Raw genomic sequence first — 23,144 nt, 5'->3', positions numbered from 1 at the left:
ATTGTCAATTTCCCCATTTCTCAATAGTATTATATCCTCTGCGCCATCGTATGGTGTTAACATATCTCAATTGATACATTATGCATTATATTGTTGTAAAAAAGCTACAATCAAGAAAAGGGATTACATACTTTAAAAAAAAAATATTTAGGTAAAGGCTAACTTGTCATACAACCACCGTAAACCTTTACAAAATTCAAACTTTATTCATTAAATACAAAGAAAAATTTACAGAAACAATTTTTTTACCATCAACAGTGAGATATCAACGCTCACCCTAGTTCAGATATCAAATCAATTTATACAGACCAGACCTAAGACAGAACAACCACGACAATTGGAAACTTTCCATAAACTACAATCATGTGATCATGGCAAATGTATACTGTCGACTAGAGATGACTTTTTTCTTGACTTTTGTTGAGAAATATATAGAGTTGCAAGCAGTAGGACAAACTATTCCTTCTGGAAAGGGTTCATTTGACATTTGTCCTAGAAGCGCCCTGATGTTACAGTTGTTTTTATGGCCCCTAATTTTAGATTGATGTGGCCAAAGTGTATTCTGCAATGACGAAATGTTTTTGAAATGTTCTATGATGCTGGATAAAAGCACGCTACATGATGTGCACAAACATTTGACCAGCACTCTATTCCATTGCACAACGGGTCAAATGTCCGAAGCTTAACATTCATATTAGCAATATTATTTGGACTTTGTGTTTTAAGCATTTTGTCGTGTTCGTTAACGATAGTGAAACTTTAGACTAATGTTGATATTCGAAATTTGTTTAACCTTCCATGTACAAACAAATGTATTCCAGCCAATGGTCAGAACCTTGTTATAACGTTCCCACAATACAAAAGTTGTTTGTGGTCTGAATTACTTATTAAAGTTACGTATGTTTAGTGCGATGTTAAAAGATCCTGCATATAGTAAATTTCTTATCTTGTGTCACTTAATTTGGGATTGAACAACTGAAACGTTCTCAATTTTTAAACGGATGAAAGGCGCTTCTAGTCACCAAAAATGTCTTTTTAAAGTTGTTAGTCTATTTTATAATGATTTATATTCCTATTAATACATTTTATTTCATACGAAACGTCATGACATTGTTTAAACTCAATTATAAGTCTGTTTTGAAATAATGTTTATGCCCCTCCTACGAGAGTAGAGGAGCATTATGTTTTTCGGTCTGTGAGTCCGTTCGTTTGTTCGTTCGTCTGTCCCGCTTCAGGTTAAAGTTAGTTTTGATGAAGTTGAAGTCCAATCAACTTGAAACTTAGTACACATGTGCCCTATGAGATGATCTTTCTAACTGAACATAGAAAATGATAGTGCGAGTGGGGCATCCGTGTACTATGGACACATTCTTGTTGTTGTCAGTTTTGCATGTACCGAATTCAACCTATATGCCCAAAACTCTATTTTCCACTTTCATTGTGGTATAATAGATAGCTGAAATACATATTTCTTCATATTTGTCTAGTTTTAACGGCCGCTGTTCTTATTATTTGAAAAAATACATCTTTTTAAAATGAAAACCAACCCCCTTTTTGTAAAGTCGCATACGTTTAATCGGCAAAATTATTAAATGATGGGTTTCTACTTTTTTTGTGAACAATTAAATAAGGAAGAAAATAGATTCAAGTTTGCAGTCATTCTACTGCAAAAAGTGTATTTGAATTGGAATTATATATTCAATTTTGTTTTCCCTTGAAAACGATAAGTGAACTTTGATCTTAATTTCTGAAAACTGCACCATATTTTCTTTTGACGACCAAATTAATTTTAAAGTACACACATTATCGAATCGACTGATATATGATATAGCCGTGTAGTATTTCTGACAATTGAAATTTGAAAATTCCGGCTTTGGTCAACAGCCTATGTTTAACCAATTATTAAAACATAACAATCGAAAATTCCATTGTTACATGATTTCTTTCCTTACAAGTTTCCCTAGTAAAATAAAGGACATGGGCGTTTTTATCTGGTAATATTAATGACAAGGACATGAATTCCTAGGAAAATTAGTCTGGACACACACATTTTATTAAAAGATTAATGCACAACTGTTATACAATGTTTTTAATGTTTAAAACAAAGGAAAACTATAATTCTAAAAAGAAAGAACAGCTTAATCCTTGAAAAAGTACTTTTAAATTTTAGTTATAAACCAGATGACTAAATATTGCCTTCCCTCAGAACCCAGAAAAGAGTATCATTTGCCTGGGAAAAGTAATGAAAGCTCATAATGTATTTGTATATAGCAAAATATTAAGCTTAAAGGAGCAAAGCATCTAGTAGTTCACTGACTTCACAAGGTTTGATGTTTGATGTTTTTCTTGTTTATTGATAGTAAAACTAAAACACACATCAAATGTCGACTGCCACCAGGTAAACTGGGTAATGCTAAAGTTTCGGTCAAAGTTGATGGTAATGAGATCAGACAGGATATGGTTGGCAACATAAGTTTCGCATACGTAGCAGATCCAGTAATCTCAAAGATATACCCATTGAAAAGTTTCAAAAGGTAGGTTAAAAGTAATGAAGTCATTTGTTTCAAGGAGGATAGTCATGACCCCTCTAAATTGACCCATTTTGATTTGCCACACACAAGTCAGTTAATGTGACTTTTTAATATAAGAAAAGTGCAAATTTACTGGTACCTCTGAAGTCTACAAAATCAATATAGACATACAGTGCAACTCTCCATGGTCTAGTTATTTCAATAGACAGAATAGTTTGGTTAAAGCCAAATTAACTCCAACAAATTTGGTATGGTCAATTGTTATGTAGACTAACTTAGTCTATATACTTTTTACCTAAACAACAAGTCTATTTCTATGACCATTTAATGACTATAATAACCTTTGAAACTTAAAGTATGATAAAAATTAAGTAATGTTATCATATACTGCAAATAACTTTTGCTTTTAGGGCAAAATTTTGAAATTTTTAATGAACAGCCTCCTTCTTTTGACTTTGCAAATGTTGCTTTGAAAATAAAACTAAAATTTTTCCATATATTTTATAAATTGAAAAAAATATCCATGCATGGATAAATATAGATTCTAACATTGGTACCAGTGGATTATTGGATTTATTATCGAATTTTAAAGTCTTAGCCTTGGAGATTGTATAAATCTGATAATCCACGAGTATATATGCAAGAATCTGTTTCTCCAATGATTATCAAATAAATTTTCATTTTTGATAAACGAAAATCCTCTTTGAGTGCCTTCTACATTCAACAAAGTTGTCAATTTCATTAACACCTGTTAGCACATTTTGATCCATCCAGTGAGCTGATAAAGGTTGTGACCCTTTAACTAATCCAATCATCTTCTGAGATCATCAGCAGCAACACGTTGATTAATTTTTTATATACAATGGGTCCGGAAATGGTTAAATTGCCAAAGAGTTAGAGAAAGTGAAGACTACCAATTCTGAATATTGATAAAAATTTTCCATACTAACTGTCAATTTTATATTACTATTTATTAACCAATGACTTAAAATACATTATAAATTGCCCTTTTAATATGTTTCCATGTGTCTGAGAACTGGTAAATAATACACGTCTAATACAGAAAAGCAGGTTAATACATATTTTTTACTGGTATTAATACAGGATTTTAACTTCCGGTTTTTTGTTCAAAAAACTATCAGAAAATAGATGTGTGTATTACGCAAAATGTTAGATAACAACATGTTTGATGTTAAGAGTTGTTGTTATATTTCACATGTTATACTATTTTTGTCTTTGAGTATATATAATTATGGAACTTTGGAATGGTGAATATTCAGAATTGTCAACCATAAAAGATTATTTCTCTCAGGGCGATATGAGAGAAATTTGTAGGGTTAACAATCTTGGATATTCACTGCTTCGGATGGACCACACTTCTTTAATTATACCAAAGGGCCCTTCGAACCATGGAAATACATGTTAATGAAGCCCTTGTACATGTCTTACCAGGTTTAATCTACCATTTGCTACATAAGGAAATGCCTGTACCAAGTCAGGAATATGACAGTTGTTTTCCAATCGTTTAATGTGTTTAAGCTTTTGATTTTGTCATTTGATGAAGGACTTCCGTTTTATCTGACTTTTTACTGATGTATAAACAAATAATTTGTCACATATGCGCCAGAGAATTATTTTGTGATTTAAAATGCCTCATATATACAATAAATGAGGACTCTTTCTTTAAAAATAATGGTGGCCCTGAAAAGGGCTGTTTGTGAAAGCTATCCTTGGCACCAGATGGATTTCAAATACTTGTTTCATCGTCACTCCAGTCAACAAATTTCTTACTTGGACGATGCCATTTTGTTTACATATGTCAGTAACTTGATTTTGATGGCAGATAACTCGTGTAAAAATTGAGAGGCCCAAAGGGATTTCTACCGGTGAATATAAGGATAATTCGTCGCAAATTATTATTTTGTATGGTTATTCAAGAGGGACGAAAGATACCAGAGGGACAGTCAAACTCATAGATCGAAAACAAACTGACACCGTCATGGCCAAAAATAAAAAGACAAACACCAAAAACTGGGGGTGATCTCAGGTGCTCCGGAAGGGTAAGCAGATCCTGCCCCACATGTGGCACCCGTCATGTTGCTTATGTTATTACAAATCCGGTAAATAGTCTAATTCGGTAAGTCACATTCGTGAAAAGGGAAGGGTATTGTAGTTACGACATAAGGAACATATCCGATATCATCTGTGAAACGGTTATTCCATAACGGTCAACCAACTCGTGATGGCGTCCGTAAAATTTACGAAGGGATGATTTCAACTTCACCATTTGGAACTCTTGGTTTAATAGCTTCCTTGTGAGCAGCAATCCTCCATCAAGGAAATCATGATAGGAAACACAAGCCCGGGAATATCGTATCAATTGGGAGATATATACTCCGTATGCGGGCGCTGCAACATTCCTGGCAATTAAATGTTAATTAACCGAAATAGTTCATATTGATACTCTATGAGTCTTCATATATTGGTATTTACCCTCAGTCAGCTTTTGGTGGTTATTTCAAGTCATTGGTTAATAGAGGTGTCATAAAATTGGTGTTTTCTTATTAATCCTGTATTATGTCCTCGTACAGTTGAATTGGAACTCGATCAGCTGTGTTGGCTTCTGTCTCCGCCTCGAGCTAATTCAACTGTACTTGAACATAAAACAGGATTAATATGAAAACACCCATTTGATAACACTATAATAATGACCTATTACATTATGAATAAAGGTAATTTTATTAGCTACGAGATATAAAAAACATAAAAAATATGACTAATCATTAATGAAAGTGAAATCGTGAAGTAATAATTCGCTTTTAGCAGCCAGTTTACTTCAATTTTGTCAAAAAAGCTAAGAAACATCGCTGATGAATTATTCACTTGCAAATGAATAATTCGACCTCATTGAATCCGTATTCATGTGATCTTCAATTTAACCCAATAGCTAGAGATTGATTACGCATGTATTAGTCGTGTTCAGCCATTAAAAGGAAAAGAATATCAAAATTGAAATCGAAACAAAGGTGAACCATTTCGTTGACTTATTCGATCATCAAAAAATCATTCTTATACAGGTAAAAACGATGATTAATTAATTTTTTTAACCTATAACATGAATTCAAACAGACCTAGAAAAGTCTAATTGCACGAGGTCGCTATCTATTTATATTTATGTTTTTGTTTATATCGGGTTATATGACCGTCGGCAGTCTTCGGAGGTCATCTCGATGATTAATTAGATGGCGTGAAAACTAAAATACACACGAAATGATGATATATATTATCGAATCCATGCATTGTTAATTGTTTATTTCAGACTTATTGTTATTTTGATATACGTTTCAGTATGTTATAAATTAAATATGATAATTTGAGTAAAATCGGTGAACACGAATTTGGCAGCTAATGCTGCTTTAAAACGGAAATATTATCTAATTAAAATGGATAAATTGTACAATTCTGTATCAATTGTAAAATATGATTAATTAGATGACGTCTCAACTAAAATACACACGAAATGATGATATATATTATCGAATCCTGGCATTGTTAATTGTTTATTTCAGACGTATTGTAATTTGGATAAACGTTTCAGTATGTTATAAATCAAATATGAGAATTTTAGTGAAATCGGTGAATATGAATTTGACAGCTAATGCCCTTTTAAAACGAAAATAGTATCTGAATTGTATCACTTGTAAAATCGTATCAATGTTACTATATTTGATACTTTTCATGACTAATTTTAGTGGAGGAAGAAGACTAACAGTTGTGGGAACCAATATAAACATTATCGATCAACCAAAAATGTTCATCTGGACAAATTCTGTCATGTCAAGTCTTACGGTATGTCCTACTTAGACTCCATGGAAAAAATGTTTTAATATTTGTAATAAAAAAAGACTTGTTTTGTTTATTCATCTGTATAGACCACACAAACATAGACAAAATTAAGTTCTGTATAAATAGTAAACGTGATTGCATGAAGTAGATCAGCAATGAAAATAAATTTGTTATGGATAGACCGTTAACAAGGTTTTTAGAGGGAAGATATCTTTAGATGTAATCTTTTTCATCCTTCATTTGTCCTTCAAAAATATTGTCTGTTTGTGCAGGATTTTGTTAGCACAACTCTTAAACTGTTGAATTCAAACTTAACTTTACACTATTATATATTGTACCATACAATAAATTTTGTGATTAATAGATTGCTTTGTGTTCAGTGGAACACCATACGAAGACGTGCATGAATCAAATCAGTTTGGTAACATATTTGAATAAGAGATAAATTTACTTTTATTTTGCAGTACTCCCTGTACGGGAAATGAGCCTGTTACCATAACACTCTTCATTTATTTTAACTTAATCTTTATATTATATGGAACAGTCATAGTGTGAATGTCAGTGATATATAATCGTGTTATCTATAGGTAATGAGAAGCTTGCTAAATCAGATTTTGATATGCTATTTCAGAACTGTCAGGTCAAAAATGAAACATTTATGTTCTGTCCATCACCCAAACTCTTGACAAGATACAGACGACTTAGACGATCAACAGCATTGATGACAGCAGCAATTGGATTTATAATGGATAATGCAGTCAATGTCAAAAAATTGACTGGCATCAACAATCAGTTACAGTACTTCCCAGATCCTTTAGTGTACAGGTTTGATCCAGACAAGGAAGACAATGACAATGTGAAACTCTTCAAATCAGAAATCGTTATCATAAATGTAAGTTGTATATTTAAAAAGAATGCAGATACCAAAATAGAACAGTAGGAATGAATCGAGCCATGTTTTGGCCCTTCGAATTAGAAAGTGTAAACCGGTGTAAAAGATCACCTGATAATGATTGCTGCAAAGTAAACCAAAAAAAAAAACTTTATGTGGATTAAGAGTTGTTATACGACCGGAAAACAATTTTTGTGGTCGTATATTGGTATGACGTTGGCGTCGTCGTCGTTGTCGTCGTCGTCCGGCGTCGTCCGAAGACACATTGGTTTTCGCACTCTAACTTTAGTTTAAGTGAATGGATCTCTATGAATTTTACCACAAGGTTCAATACCACAAAAGGAAGGTTGGGATTGATTTTGGGGGTTATGGTACCAACAGTAAAGGAATTAGGGGCCAAAAAGGGGCCAAAAATAAGCATTTTTGTAACTTCCAGACATAACTTGTGATCTCTAGACTTGTATATTGCAAGTATATCTGTGTAAGGCTATTGTCTCTTAGATATTTTTCCTATCTTTGTTATTCCAATTGACAATCTGAGACTTTGTTGGCTGATATATATTGCCTTGTATCATCCCCATACGTGTAGAAAAGCAGCTGTGCTGGAAAAAATGTAAACCCATTTTTTGTAATTGATGATATGATATTTTTTAATGATAGGGAAAAAATTTAATGGTGGCAGCTAAAAGAGAAGATGTACAAGTTGCCATTGGAAATGCCAATTGCAATGTAACAAATTTGTCTGAGGATCAGATTGTATGTGACCCTCCTTCATCACAACCAAAACCAACAGCTGAATATAGCAGGAGTGATATGCCTGCAGTTGTGGTAAGTTTTCAAAGCAGTCTAAAGTTTACATTTGCTGAAATGCCAATTTATGCTCCTTGTCAAGAGCCCAATAATGGGTCAGAAAGGACCATTTAAAATCAAATTACAATTTTTTGTTAAAAAAATGATGGAAAGGATGTAAAATGAAAAACCGTAAGTCATTATGGATTAAATTATCCAAGAATTAAAAGATTAAAAAGGTATTTAATAAGTGACCAAACATTGTATTAATTCATTGAATGTGCATTCTCAATTTGTTTTGGTGCAACTTCATCTACAATATTTACAGTTTATATGTAAAGACGACCGTTGAAAAAGGCAACATAATATAGTGTAAATGAGATATTTGATAAGTATTATAATTTAATTGAGGCAGATATATACTGAGCAACACTAAACATATACCAAAAAAAAATGAAACTTTGTCTAAATTATAAAATATATTGTATTTAGGTCCAGTTTGGAAATGAAAAATACTTTGTTGGTTACTTAGAATATGGATCAGACAAGCAATTGGGTATACCACTTGATTACATCGTTGGTGGAGTGACTGGTGTTGGACTGTTTATCATCGTGACAATCATCATATGTTGCTGTATCTATAGACGTCAGAAAAACAAATCAAAGCGAGACTTTGAAAAAATGAGGTACCAACTATATAACATGGAAAGCAGTATCATAAATGAGTCTAAACAAGGTAAATAGTGACATAAGTGTATTGTTTATATGTTTAAAAGCACGCAATTTTATGTTTATTTATACCTAAATGTAATCCAATTTTCTGACATATTAGTTTCTTGCAGTCACGGCATCAATATTGCGTATAGTAGCTAAGATATCGTATAATTGCATGAACTAAAGAACAGACGTCTTGATAGTTTGATGAATGTATTGAGAAAGCTAAATGAAGAACGTCAACGATTGTGACGTTACAATTGAGGGTTGCACTGTACTGTTCATCTAGTGAGCGGACTTCACAACGTCCTTGGGCTGCGCAAAAGATGAATTAAAAATACTAAAAATACTAGTTGTTCTATCACTGTTTTTCACTGTAAAAGCGCCAGTAAAATCCACAACCGTTATTGTGAACGACGGTGCTCCTCATAGTCTGTCCTTCGATAAAGGAGCGGATCTGGAGCTGTATACGGTCGGCCTTTATCTTTTTTAGAGGTCACACATTTGCGTATGATACTGTTTGCAACTTATCGTATAATCGGTATCCAATAAGTCTGACGGAGAAGTGTGACGGTACTCGACTATCCTGAGTGTAAATGTGAAATGTGAACATCCGATGTCTTTAGTTAGTTTATCTTTTGCTGCAGGTAGCCATATGGGAAATTTTGTTGATTCATCCAGTGCTAATTTATAAATCCGTTCTTCACAACGAATCAAGTTGTCCTTATTCAAATAAAGTTTCAATTTTTTAACTAAGTTGTGTGTCTTGGTCTCGCCTACTGGTAAGCTTAGCTTCACGCAACCATAGTGTCTTTGTGGTACTTCTTGTATCAAAGTTAACGTTGTATTCTGTATTTCTTGTGTATTGAGTTTTCAAGTTAGTTGTTCTCCTGATCTACAATTAGCTTTAAATCTTTGTACATAGGCTGTAACTCTCAAAACTTTCTTGAAAGAGTCAAATCTGTCAATGTCAATTATGTTATTGATTTCCTGCGTTGCATCGTGCGTATTCAGTATTTGTGTCGTATCAACGGTAACTACTTGTTGAGCAAATGTAGACATAATCTGCGTTTTATCTATTTTCCATTAAGTCCATTTTTTCTCGTTTGTTAACCAATGAGAACCATTCAACCATAACACGTTGTCTCTAAACTTTTCGTTTGCTATATCTCTTGATAGCAAATCGGCGAGATTGGATTCACTTAGGCAGTATTTTCATTTAATCTTTTTTGTCACTTCTTTATTTTTCTTTTAATCGTCTTGTTTGAACTCAACCAGTTCAACACAATTTGGCTATTGCTCCATAATATGACACGATTAACATTAATGTGAGTCAAAATGTGAGGTAAAAGTTGACTTCCAATAACTGCAGCCATAAATTCTAGTCTTGGTATTGTTAGTTGTTTTAAAGTTGTTACTAGGTTTCTTGACATTAAGAGTGAACTTTTTCCTTTCAAAACGAGGTATGCACAAGCTCCGTAAGCTTTCCTGCTGGCATCCATAAATACATGTTTTAGATAGTCTCTGTTCGAATCCGAGCAATTTTGAAGTAATGATGTTGTATAACGGTCTTTGCAGCTTCATTAATATCTCGTCTGTTGTCAATTCATTGTGTTATCATATGATCAGGCAATAGATCGTCCCATTTCATATTTTCGCCCCAAAGTATTTGCATACAAATTTTAGCACGTACGGTAACTGGACTGATGATCCCGATTGGATCATAACTCTTGGATGATTCTCTTAGTACTTCGCGTTTCGTGTGTTCTATTTCCGTGTTTGGGAATATTTTCAGCATACTTTATTGTATTGTGATTTGTATTCCAACGCAAGCCTAATATTTTGACTACCTGCGCTGTGTCGAGAACTTTTTCGGATTCTGCAAGTTGTTGTTATAGTTTGTTATTTGATGCCCATGCGCGTAAATTGAATCCACCATCTGTAAATAATTTGCGAATAACTTTGAAATATTGTGACAATTCGTCTCCGGAATTAAAACTAGTTACAATATTGTCAATGTACAAATCTCTCATTGAATTGTCAGTAAATTCTGTCTGGTCGTTGTTGATGTGTTTTGATAAAACAGCATTTAATATATAGGGTGAGCAGGTGGCTCCGAATAATACAGACTTAAACCTTAAAGTTTTAACTGCTTGGGTCTGTTGGATAGCCTAACCAGAAATCTAGTGACGTCTCGGTCGTCAATATCTAGTCCAACATTGAGAAAGGCCTTTTCGATATCTGTACGGCGTATTTATTCATGCGGAACCTAAAAAGTATTGCGGTAACATCATTGAACTCTGGAGGTACGTTAAGTAAGCAATCGTTTAAGCTGGCGATATCAGGTGTTGCATTGAATGATGAGGAATATAATGTAACTTGGTATTTGGTTTGACTAAAAGTTCATTAGTGTGTGTAGATTGTTGGTTTGCTGCTGTTACGGGTTGGCTAATACATGTATATGAAACTGATCATGTTTGCGGTATAAAACAAGTAATGATGAAACAATTGTGCGGCGCGCTATACTGTACGTCTAGTAAGTATGGTAAGCGGACTTCACAACAAATATGTTTAGAAAAAAAACACAATTTTATGTTTATTTATACCTAAGTGTAATCCTATTTTCTGAAATATTAGTTTCTTGCAGTAGGAAATTTTTCCAATGTGCATAAAAAGGGGATTGAAATAATTGAAAAAAAATGTAAAGGCAGTTTATTCTTGTGAAGTTATATTTACCGTGAGGATAACGAAATTGAAATTGCTTAATACACTTCCACAATTACCATAACAACTAAGATATATCCATTGACCGGATGATTCAATGATTTTTTAAGAAAAAACAAAGTAGATGTTATTCATGTCATTGAATTTCATGTACATATTTTCAATTGCTACCTTTGATGAATTGCAAACAGGTATGACAGACCTGACTGCCGAGATAGGGGATGGAAAGAAACCTCTCTACAGTTTTGATGATTATACATTCAAAATACTTTTCCCTCAGATGCTAGATCATGTTGTACTTCATCCTCCAATTGTAAGTCCTTTACATTTGATTGTGTTTACGATTTGAAGAGTTATCTCCCTTGCATTTACAAGTAGCCTAAATAGGTGATAGATAAAGTGATTGTTTCACTCTACGGCAAAATATTTTTGTTTTTTTTTCACAAAATATTTTTTATCTTTTAAGATTCTTTATAGTATAATCTTGCATTGTGAAAAATGTAAGTTTTTTAAGGTTTTGTTCAATAAAAAGTTATCTATTTCAACCATTGGAGAATTTGTAAATGAATAAAATGTTGAATGATATATTAATTTATTCATCTCCTGTAGGTAATGGATTTCATAGACAAGATGAAAACATACATAAGTGTTGTCAGTTTTATTTTATTTTATCATTTTATTCAGTACGAAAAATTGTAAAGTTTGTTTTAAATTTTATTTTTATTTTATTTAATCATTTTGTTTTTCAGCCAAAGAATGGGAACAATGAAAGACATCCAGATGTTGCAATTTGTCATTTTAGTCAGCTTTTACAAAATAAACAGTTCTTATTAAATTTCATACGCACATTAGAAAGGCAAACAAGTTTTGGAATCCGAGATAAGTAAGTATTGAAAATTTGTTCAATAATATAGAGCCTTATATATTATTCTAGGAAGATTAAATGGAAACAGAAATAATTAAATCTTTTGCAACGTCTAACAGAATTTTTACTAGAGTTAAAATCAAGATGAAACGCTTCTACTTGTCTTTTGGTAATTTATGTCATTCGGTTGATGTCTCATTGATATTTACCATACATTTATTTTATTTATACTCTTAGATACTTGACTGCTAAATGAGTACTTTGAGATGGAAATAGACAAAAGTTATATATAGTTTCATTATGTATAATCTGTGTTATTAGTTTTTTCACACACTAAAAACTCAAGATATCAAAATGAAGAAACCGTATCTTATTAAGGTCTTCCTTTCACTATAAGGAAAGACCTTACTGTATTTCTTCTGATTATTAAGGTCTTTTTTTCCGCCAAACTTTGAAAAAATTTTCCTCCGTAACCGTAAGACATGTCGCTTTCAGGTTCACACTTTGTATCGGTGTCAGCCTGTGCGTCGTAAAATTTTGTCGGTCCTGAGTTATCTGCCCGAAACCTATAAACCTTGTTATCATTCAAACACCGTAACCATAATAGGTAGAAAAAAACCAAAGGGTGGGATTTGTTCAGGACCAGACCCTGGTTCTTCGCTACATTTGGACCGAAAAGATTCAACGACTTATTGGTAGGGTTATGCCCATTTAAAAATTTACCGATGTCGGTTGGCCACTTAAACTCAGAAACCGTAAGTCGTAGCCATCTAGGACCTTCACCAAGATCATCTATTCATGTGACCTTGAAATTGCCTAAAGATCAAATTTTTACGTTGACCTTAACCTTTGACCTTACACCTTACAACTTTTTATGGGATTATCTCGGAAACCATTATACTAACAGAAGTCTTGAATAGTGGAAAATATTTGGGTAATTAAGGATCAACTTTACATTTTGACCTAAGAGATTTGACCTGTCTGTAAGGGGCATAACCCCCCCCCCCCCCTAACGGTTTCTGAAAAGACATTATTAGCTTTTACTATTGAACCAAAGGTCCTAGACCCATGGGATCTTTTCCAATGATATTGGGGACCAATGACCTTGACAAAAGTTACAAGGTCATGTCCCAGATAGCGATTTATGTTTTTTGACCTTAATTAAAGGGTTTTGAGTGTCTTTTATAGCTTTTTTTACGTTGACCTTGAACTTTGGCCTTACTACTTGTTTTGGGATATCTCAGACACCCTAATACATACAGGAATCGTCAAAAGTGAAAAATGTTTGAGTCATCAAGGCGTAACTTTGGTACATTTTGACCGAAGAGATTTGACCTATCCGTAAGGGCATAACCCCGTTAACGGTTTCTGAAACGACAAAATTAGCTTTAACTCTTTAACCAAAGTTCCTAGACCTATGGTGTCTTCAGCAGGGACACCGGGGACCAATGACCTTGACAAAGTTTTTGAACTTTATGTTTTTGAACATATTTTAAGGGTTTTATGTGTGTTTAATGCTTTTCAATGCATTTTACATCTGCTTAAACATATATGTTACATTTGAAAAGGAAAGACCTGTCAATTGTTCGTGAACAATTGACATGTTAATTATCTCTACTTTTTTTATTTTTTCAGATCAAATGTAGCTTCTTTGTTGATAATATTGTATCGAAATAATTTGGAATATATAACTAAGTAAGTACACATTTTTCTCCTCATAAATTGAATGAATATTTATATTTTTCTAATACTTATTCAAACAATAGCAATTAAATTTTAGAATAACCTACATATAAGTACCTATATCATCTATCACACTATACACTTTGTTAATGATTTTTGGAATAAATTACAGTTTGTTAATGTTACTTGGAATAAATTACAGAAAGAAATGTTGCACTTTACCATTGTTAATATCAATTGTTTTAGTTTTTGTATCCTTGGATTTGATCTATAAACAAACATGGTCGCTGTTGCGAAAATAGAACATAGGGGCGAAATGATATCACAAACATTGCACTTCTTAATGGTTAAATTTAAATAGTGAAAGTTTTGTGGATGAAGTGAAGAATTGTTTTCTACAATAAATGCTGTCTATTTCTTGCATAAAATATTTGTTGCAATTATTTCTTAGTTAACACAAATAATGTGACTTGTATAGTATTTGATATTAAGTATGTTTTAAAAAATTGTATTGATGTGAATTTTTAGAATTATACAGTCATTATTAAAAGAGTTGGTAGAGAAGTCAGTGAGAGGAAAACATCCGGAATTAATGCTGTGGAGGTAATTATGGATACTTGACATGATAAATCAGTTTTACCTATTGTGTCCATTTTGAGCGTGCTTAGTGGAATTAAGTATGAGTAAAAATTACACCAAAACTAGTGAATAACAAATCATCTTTCATTTGTCTTGCATTCTGTTCTTTCTAAAATATAGAGAATAGGACAATATACTGAAAATATTAAAGATTCCTCAATGTTTATTCATTGTATTTCAGGGCAGAATCAGTGGTAGAAAAACTGCTGGCTAATTGGTTAGCTCTTTGTATGTATAAAAATTTAGAGGTATGTTTATCTATTTAGTTGGTAAATATTTCTTATTTGTAGTATTTTTTTTCATTAAAATAAAACAAATTGTACATTTATATAGTATAAGTAATGTAAATATCAAGATAGTACATTCTTACAATATACGATTGATACATATACTAACTACTAACTCAGTTTCAATTGTCTGTTTCTAAGTATTTAGGTTCAGGACCATTCTAATACAAGTTTATCTTGGTCAACTTATCAAAATTGTGCATTATACATAAAGATTCATTTAATTATCAGGAGTCGACTGGTTCCTCTTTGTATTTGTTGTACCAAGCAATAAAATTCCAAGTAGTTAGTGGTCCAGTAGATGCAGTCACTGGTGATGCAAGGTACTCTTTGTCTGAAGACAGGTTACTAAGGACAGAAAACAGACTGGAACCTGTTACCATAGTTAGTATTGGATGTACCAGTAGAGCAATTGAAATTTGTTCATTTTGTACTCGTTATAATCAAAGAAATCTGGCATTTAAATGTTGTTAGATTTTGCTGTACACTTTACTTTATAGGGTTGAAACAGTGACATTATCTTATTAAAGGATATTTTTTGGAAAAACTGGTTGCTGTAGTGCTTGTACAGTATTAAAAGTATTTAATTCACCTATGAATTGAGACGAGTTTCAATTTCAAGCAAAAAGTTGTGTGTTTTTATACCCTTACAATAGCGTCATTATGTTTTGTGGGCTACACTCCATTCAGTCATCAGTCAATCGTACAAGGTTTTTAAAGTTTTGGTATAAAAAGTAAAATAACAAAAAATACCGAACTCCAAGGAAAATTCTTAACGGAAATTCCCTAAGCAAATGGCAAAATCAAAAGCCCAAACACATCAAACGAATAGATAACAACTGTCATATTCCTGACTTGGTACAGGCATTTTCTTATGTAGAAAATGGTGGATTAGACCTGGTTTTATAGCTTGCTAAATCTCTCACTTATATGACAGTCGCATAACATTCCATTATATTGACAACGATGTGTGAACAAAACAAACAGACATAATAGGTAAAAATGTCAAAAATAGGGGTACAGCAGTCAACATTGTGTTTTAATCTTTTTCACTACAAAAACAAGCAAATATGTCAACAAAGACAAACAAAAAGGCATATAGACAAAGCACATTAGCTAAAACGAAAGACAAGAATACAAAAATTTACCCTAGCGCACCAATAAAGTTCATAAGGATGTGAAGATTTGTAAAAAGTTGGCAAATTAGTGTTTTGACCCAGATTGTGCGTGTTCTTTGAACATAGAGATGTGATAATACAAGGGGGACATGGTGTCGAGAGACACATTCCACTTTGTGCAATTAAAATGATAAACACAATTATCTGCAATCGGAAAATAATTTTTCATAACAGTGTAATTTTTATCTAAGAAGCGTAATTAATATTTTTTTAAAATGAATGTTTTGCTTACTTGTAGACATTAAATGTAGAATATGAAGGGAAGAAATACAAATGCCGCTGTCTAGACTGTGATACCATCACTCAGGCGAAAGATAAAATATTGGATGTAATTTACCGTAACATTCCCTACTCTACCAGACCAGCAGGAGAAGATTTGGATCTGGGTAAGGCATAATTAATTTTTCTATTAACTGGCAGTTTTTGGGTAAAAATTGAAATAATCTTCCAAGGTATATCACTAATTTTGATAGTTCGAGCAAAATAGTACAGTGAAGTGATCATTATTTAGATCCTATCCAATCAATGTCATGCAATTTATTGATGAAATGTTATACTTTGAAATTTAAGTTATGAATTAGGATACCTGTCAAGAAAACATTTTTTTTATTATTAAAAATTACATAAGTAATGCATGGTGTATGAATCTGTTATAAAATAGGTTCAACTACAAATATACAATCATGAACAAAGGAAGATAACACCAACTCAAATTTTTAACTTGCCTAGCAAAATACAATTCAATGTTTTATTTAAAAATTCACAAAATTGCAAAATGAAAGCAATCTTTACCCTTCAGTGTTCACAAGCACTTTGATTAGTTTTGTCATCAGTTGAAATTATATTTTTTTATTATATATAAATGATATTTTTCCACAGTTTTGAGATATCATTTTACAACATATATGGTTGGTGTACTGTCCAATAATTTAAGTGATTCCTTTAAACCTTCTTTATATTATTGTTTAACCTTATCCTAAAGTTAATGTGGTTTGGAACATTTTTTAAATGAACTATATCCAATATAATGTAAATGTAACAAAGAAAAATATATTCGAGCTATTCAAGTTCATTAAATAAGTGTATATAATATATTAATGAATTTGTATGCCATTTATACAAATGCTTATTTTAATTGATGCATCTATATTTTTAGATTGGGTAAATGAAAAAAAAAACATTATTTTAATCGATACATGTGAATTTTGAAATTTATTAGATGAAAACAAAACATTATTTTAATTGATATATGTAAATTTTTAGTTTGGGAAAACGAAAACAAAACATTATTTGAAACGATACATGTGAATATTTAGATTGGGTTGATGATAACCAAACATTACAAGATGAAGATAATACAAAGTGGAAGGAAAATGGTTGGAAACAGTTAAATATGCTGAAAGATTATAAACTTCTAAATGGTGCTGATGTGGTGCTAACACAATACCAGAAGTGTCGAAATCTCCCAAGATCTCCTGAAGGTAAGGCATGTTTGTATTTTCGAAAGAACTTTATGGTTGCTTGCATCATTGACCTTTGGTCTCTTGTGGATAGATGTCTCATTGACAATCATTCCTCATCTTCATATTTTTTTATTTGTAGCATTGATATCTATTTGTTAGGTTTCAATTAAAGTATAAAGAATTTTAGATTGTACAAAATGGCAACAGATTGAATTTTGTTCTTAAAGATACACATATCTAAACTACTAAAGCGAAAGACCGATTTTATTGATCCGGAACTCCTCTGAATCCATACAAAGTCGGAAATATTTGTGATATAACGTATAAATGTAGTGTTTTGTACTTCATAAATTTGTCTTTGAAACAATCTTACCACAGAAAACGCCTTTTTTGAGAAAATATCCAAATTCTGAGACCGTTATCGATCCGTGTCTTATATGCTTTCGCGGATGCTTAGTCGACGTACTACCAGCGAAATCCAAGTGAAAGTAAGAAGAAAGAAATAGATAATAGGAAAGTTAGGCTTATAAGGATCCTGTATTGTATTGTAAGTGCATTATTTTGCTAAATTAAACGACATCCACCCTTTTTACTCAGGTGAAGAACTGCCCAAAAATGAAATGGGCGTTGAACGTGTCGAAGTGATCCTCCCCCCTTTTAGCTCATCTGGCCCATAGGGCCAAGTGAGCTTTTCTCATCATTTGACGTCCGTCGTCGTTAACTTTTTACATTTTGAACTTCTTCTAGAGAACCTAAATGGAATGAAACCAAATATAGCATGAATGTTCCTTGTCAGGTGCTGACCAAGTGTTGTTATTTTGAAGCCGATCCATCATCCAAGATGGCCGCCAGCAGGGGACTTCGTTTAACATAGGACCCTATTAGAAATACATACAAATGTCTTCTTTTAGAAAACCACTGGATGGAATGAAACCAAACATGGCATGAATGTTCCTTATGAGGTGTTGACCAAGTGTTGTTACTTTGAAGCCGAACTATCATCCAAGATGTCGCCAGCCGGGGACTTCGTTTAACATAAGACCCTATGGGAAATACATACAAACGCCTCTTTTACAGAACCACTCAATGGAATGAAACCAAACATGGCATGAATGTTCCTTATGAGGTGCTGACCAAGTGTTGTTACTTATTAGCAAATCCATCAACAAAGATGGCTGCCAACGGGGGACTTAGTTTAACAAGGGACCCTATGGGAAATATATTCAAATGTCCTCTTTTAGAAAATCGCTTAATTGATTGAAACCAAACATGGTATGAATGTTTCTTTTGAGATGCTGACCAAGTGTTGTTTTTTGTAGCTGATTTGTCATGCAAGATGGCTGCCGGCAGGGGGAATAAGTTTAACATAGGACCCTATGGGAAATACATACAAATGTTTTCTTCTAGAGAACCACTGAATAGAATGAAACCAAACATGACATGAATGTTCCTAATGAGGTGCTGACTAAGTGTTGTTACTTTGTGGCCGAATCATAATCCAAAATGGCCGCCAGCAGGGGACTTAGTTTAACATAAGACCCTTTGGGAAATACATACAGATGCTTCTTCTAGAGGTGCACTGAATGGAATGAAACCAAACATGACATAAATGTTCCTTATAAGGTGCTGATGAAGTGTTGCTACTTTGTTGCCGATTTACTGTTCAAGATGGCCACCAGGATTTTTTATTGAATTACGGGGCCAATATTAAACCAAATTTGGCCTCAATCATTATTAAGGTATCTGTGATGATTTTAATCTATTTTTACATGATTTCCCAAACCAAAGTAGAATCAGGTGAGCGACACAGGCTCTTCAGAGCCTCGAGGTATGTGTAAACACAGGCACCCGACGTCCGGACCCTCCCCTTTTTATGTGTAAAAACAGGCACTCTTGACACTCTTTGTTTCAACACTTACCTAATTGTACCGTGATTTCGCTGGCATCTTCTTGTATTAATTATACGACCAAACAGAAGAAGTCGTAATCTTTACAGAAATTTTTAAAGATTTTATTCAGACATAAGGTAAATCAATGATAGGTATGCTATAAGGACAGACACTGTGTTTCAGAATATAAGATAAATTTTTAAATGGTAGGTTTTGAGTGTTTCTCACTGAATTCCTTTTTTATTATAAAAGTTTATTCTTAAATTTGCAACTCCAACAAAATATTTGATATTTCATGTAATGTTTTGCTTTTGTATTTTGTGAACAATATTAAACTACATTTTTGTACATGTGCTGTACTCGTTTTTCTTTAATATAGAATTAGCTCATCATTTGATCTATCAAAAAGATAAAACTTCCTAACATCATCTGCTCATCTGTCTTGAATTTACTTACAGCTATATCATTCATATACGGTGGTAGTATAAAAAGTCAATAATTTAAACTTTTTTGACTTGATAAAAAACTAACATTAGGTTAACTTCAGATTTGGATAGATCAACTTATCTTCCTTTGTTTCTGATTAATCATAAAAATATGTTTGTATACCCTGGCTCTGAGGGAGGGGGTATACTGTTTTATCCCCGACTTTTTGTTTGTCCTTAGAATGAAATTTGCGTAGCATTTTTCTGAGTAACTACAAAAAAGATTCCTCAATTTTTTATCAGGCTTCATTTTAACATGCTTTATTGTGTGATGCGGTTTCCGATTCAATGTTTATCAACTTCCTGTTTACTGCATACTTATATATTCTAACACAAAATGGCCATGTATGAAATTTTCGTCGCATTTTTCTAGGGAACTACATATAAGAACTTCTTGATATTTGTTATCAGGCTTTACCATGAGATGAATTTTCATATCTATTACCCTTCAATTGAATGTTTACTGATAACTGAAAGCTGAGCAATCATTAAGGAGCAACACAGATCTACTTGTTTATGACGGCTAAGTGTATTATCTAAAGGCAGATGAGATTAAATCTACAATTCTATCTGAAAAAAAAACAATGAAATTAACAATTTAAGAAATGAAATTTTACATTTTGAAATTTCCTTATTTGACACTGAATATTCCAAAAACATTCTTTGAATTGATGGATTAAGAAATTATATCAATGTTTTATATGAATATGTAGCTGGAGCTGTCATAATTTGAATTTTATAGATGGTATAGTATTAACTTCTGTATATACTTCCAAACATATATTTATTTACAGGATCTATTCGTTCCTCCGGACTTCACAATCGAGAGGCAATCTCTACCGCATGCACTGACAGTGAAGTTTGTACAAAGTACTGGCATCTGGTAGGTACAAAAATGAAAATATACAAAATCAGTATAAGTTAGTATTTTGTGTAAAAAAACATTGGCAATTATAACTCATCTTCTTATTTTTATATTAAATAAATGATCTGAGTTAAACTCTTTGTACAAGAATATTCATTTATGTACAAGAAATTTACATTTTTTTACTGATTGAAGGGGTTAAAAAGGCGTCAAAACATACATAGGACCAAGGTAATGTAATTATTGGTCGATGTCAACTACTTTATTTGTACAGTAAATGGAAGTTCTAAAATTGCTTCTATAGGTGGTTACTCCAGTTGCCTTCCAATTGTACCATGTATGTTTAAATGGAACAGCCCTAACTAAAAAATTATTTTGAAAAAATAGCTTTATATACTCGTTTTCAATATATACAGGGTTCTCAATATAAGAATTTTATGTAAAGTAGAATCAATTTTTGGCTATCAAAACAAAAGCTTGTCTCTAGAAATAATTACTTTTTGACAGACATCTTTTTTTATCCTGCAATCAGCCAACCATTTTACAAATAACAGGTACACAAATAAATTTTTACTTTATTTGTACTTGTACAAATTACTTCTCCTGCTTCCTTTTTGAGCAAGCGGTTATGTGGATTTTTTTTTCCGTCATAGTTTATTCTAGGGTGCTCTTCGCAGTCAATGTTTAAATTATGTCGATTTCTCTGAAAAATCACAGATAATGATTTGACTTTAAACTGAAGCTTCAAGTGCTGGGTGTAAATTACAGAATAAAAACAATATATGTACCTTGCTGCAGATATAAAATGATTTTGTACTCGCTCCGAAGCAAACGAAAAGCTCGGCAAGCCTCGCTTTCGTCCTGTTATTAAAGCTCGTACACATGAATTTTATATTTTCCAACGATGTACATATATTGTATATTTATAAAGTTTGTTTCAGTAAATAACAGACAAAAAAAAGGTACCATTCTTATTTTCTAATTATATTACAAAACTATGTACAATTATGTTGATATTCAGCAATAACCAGTTTGAATTATACGCCCTTGAATGAAAACTATTTCCCTTTGGTGAGCTCCCATGTCAAAAATTCATATTTGGAATCTTGAATAAGTCAGTAAATGTAATATGTTTCTGAATTCTATTTTAAGATGAAGATAGTGTTTTGAATTATTGCATTAACAAAGAAAAAAAATATTCAGATATGTCAATGTTTGCAAATTTCATTCGATACTGTCAAATTAAGGTCAAGTTACAGTAAATTGGCTATGTCACAGATTTTTGTAAAATGTTGCATACATCTTAGTTTGTTGAACTTTAACTGAAAATCGAAAAAAAATATAAATTTATTATTTTTATTATGGCACCGCCATTCTGTGATTCCGTCATTCCGCAACGAACAGTTATGCAGACCTTTTTCTAAACGCCTTCACGTATTGAGCTGACTTTTTGTATGTGAGTCTACTAATATGTGTTACAGATCGAGTTTACGTTTAGTTCTGCTCCGCTGAATTATGCCGAAATTACGGGCTTCGTACTTTGGCTTCAAGCTTTTCTTGCGAGCAGGTTATTTGTGTCCTTCCGACAGATCGAGTTTCCTAACATATACTGACTGAATTCTTTCAAAATGGGAGAATATTTGTATAGAAAGTACATGAATTCCTAAAAAAAAAATTCTTAAATTTGTCTCAAAATCATTAAATCTCCTGTTTCAGGTACCGAGATTTTTCTTTACGAAGTATATGCTGTTGGTACATGAATTTCCGTTTTAATGATGTAAAATAATGATAGGAAAATCGAATTACATCGTACTTACGGTATACATCATTCAAAGAAGTGTTCTAAGTGAAAGAATACCACAAAACGTCGAAAAAAGCGTAACGTTGCTGATTATAAAACGTCGATTTTTTAGAAATTTTTCACTACCAACTAGATAACTGATTGGTTAATACACCAAAAAGGAAGTTGACGACCCTTTGATTATTTTACATCATTTAAACGGAAATTTATGCATTAACAGCATATAGTTTCTAAGAAAAATCTATGTACTTGCAATTGGAGATTTGATGATTTAAAGGAAAATTCAAGCTTATTTTATGTAATTTCCTTACAAATTTTCACCTTTTTCGAAAAAATTTAATCAGTAATATTTCAGACATTAAAAGAGATAAATGAATTATTTTTTGTTCTATTTTCAGAGTTAAACTTGAATGCAAAATTTTACTAATTTTTTTTTTTTTTTGTAATTTTTTTTTTCATGATGAAACATGTAATATTAGATACTACAGTATTA

At 32.3% G+C, this 23,144-nt stretch overlaps 2 protein-coding genes across 3 annotated transcripts in view; both read left to right on the top strand.

Annotated features, from left to right (window-relative positions):
• LOC127720583 (plexin A3-like) overlaps nucleotides 1–23,144 on the top strand; it is a 175,667-nt gene that overhangs the window by 40,506 nt on the left and 112,017 nt on the right. Inside the window, exons 17-30 of the mRNA XM_052227234.1 lie at nucleotides 2,361–2,534; nucleotides 6,284–6,380; nucleotides 7,009–7,269; nucleotides 7,930–8,097; nucleotides 8,551–8,794; nucleotides 11,688–11,809; nucleotides 12,246–12,379; nucleotides 13,997–14,056; nucleotides 14,573–14,647; nucleotides 14,865–14,931; nucleotides 15,202–15,354; nucleotides 16,387–16,534; nucleotides 17,465–17,629; nucleotides 20,780–20,868. Of these exons, the coding sequence (XP_052083194.1) occupies nucleotides 2,361–2,534; nucleotides 6,284–6,380; nucleotides 7,009–7,269; nucleotides 7,930–8,097; nucleotides 8,551–8,794; nucleotides 11,688–11,809; nucleotides 12,246–12,379; nucleotides 13,997–14,056; nucleotides 14,573–14,647; nucleotides 14,865–14,931; nucleotides 15,202–15,354; nucleotides 16,387–16,534; nucleotides 17,465–17,629; nucleotides 20,780–20,868 (1,957 nt within the window). The remainder of the gene's footprint in view (nucleotides 1–2,360; nucleotides 2,535–6,283; nucleotides 6,381–7,008; nucleotides 7,270–7,929; nucleotides 8,098–8,550; nucleotides 8,795–11,687; nucleotides 11,810–12,245; nucleotides 12,380–13,996; nucleotides 14,057–14,572; nucleotides 14,648–14,864; nucleotides 14,932–15,201; nucleotides 15,355–16,386; nucleotides 16,535–17,464; nucleotides 17,630–20,779; nucleotides 20,869–23,144) is intronic.
• The window catches only part of LOC127720527 (plexin-B-like), a 259,946-nt gene that overhangs the window by 214,058 nt on the left and 22,744 nt on the right, over nucleotides 1–23,144 (top strand). The gene's annotated exons all lie outside the window — the stretch shown is intronic.

This window comes from Mytilus californianus, unplaced genomic scaffold, assembly GCF_021869535.1.
Source record: "Mytilus californianus isolate M0D057914Y unplaced genomic scaffold, xbMytCali1.0.p SCAF_1, whole genome shotgun sequence".
NCBI lineage: Eukaryota > Metazoa > Mollusca > Bivalvia > Mytilida > Mytilidae > Mytilus > Mytilus californianus.
This window is presented reverse-complemented; position numbering and strand designations above follow the sequence as displayed.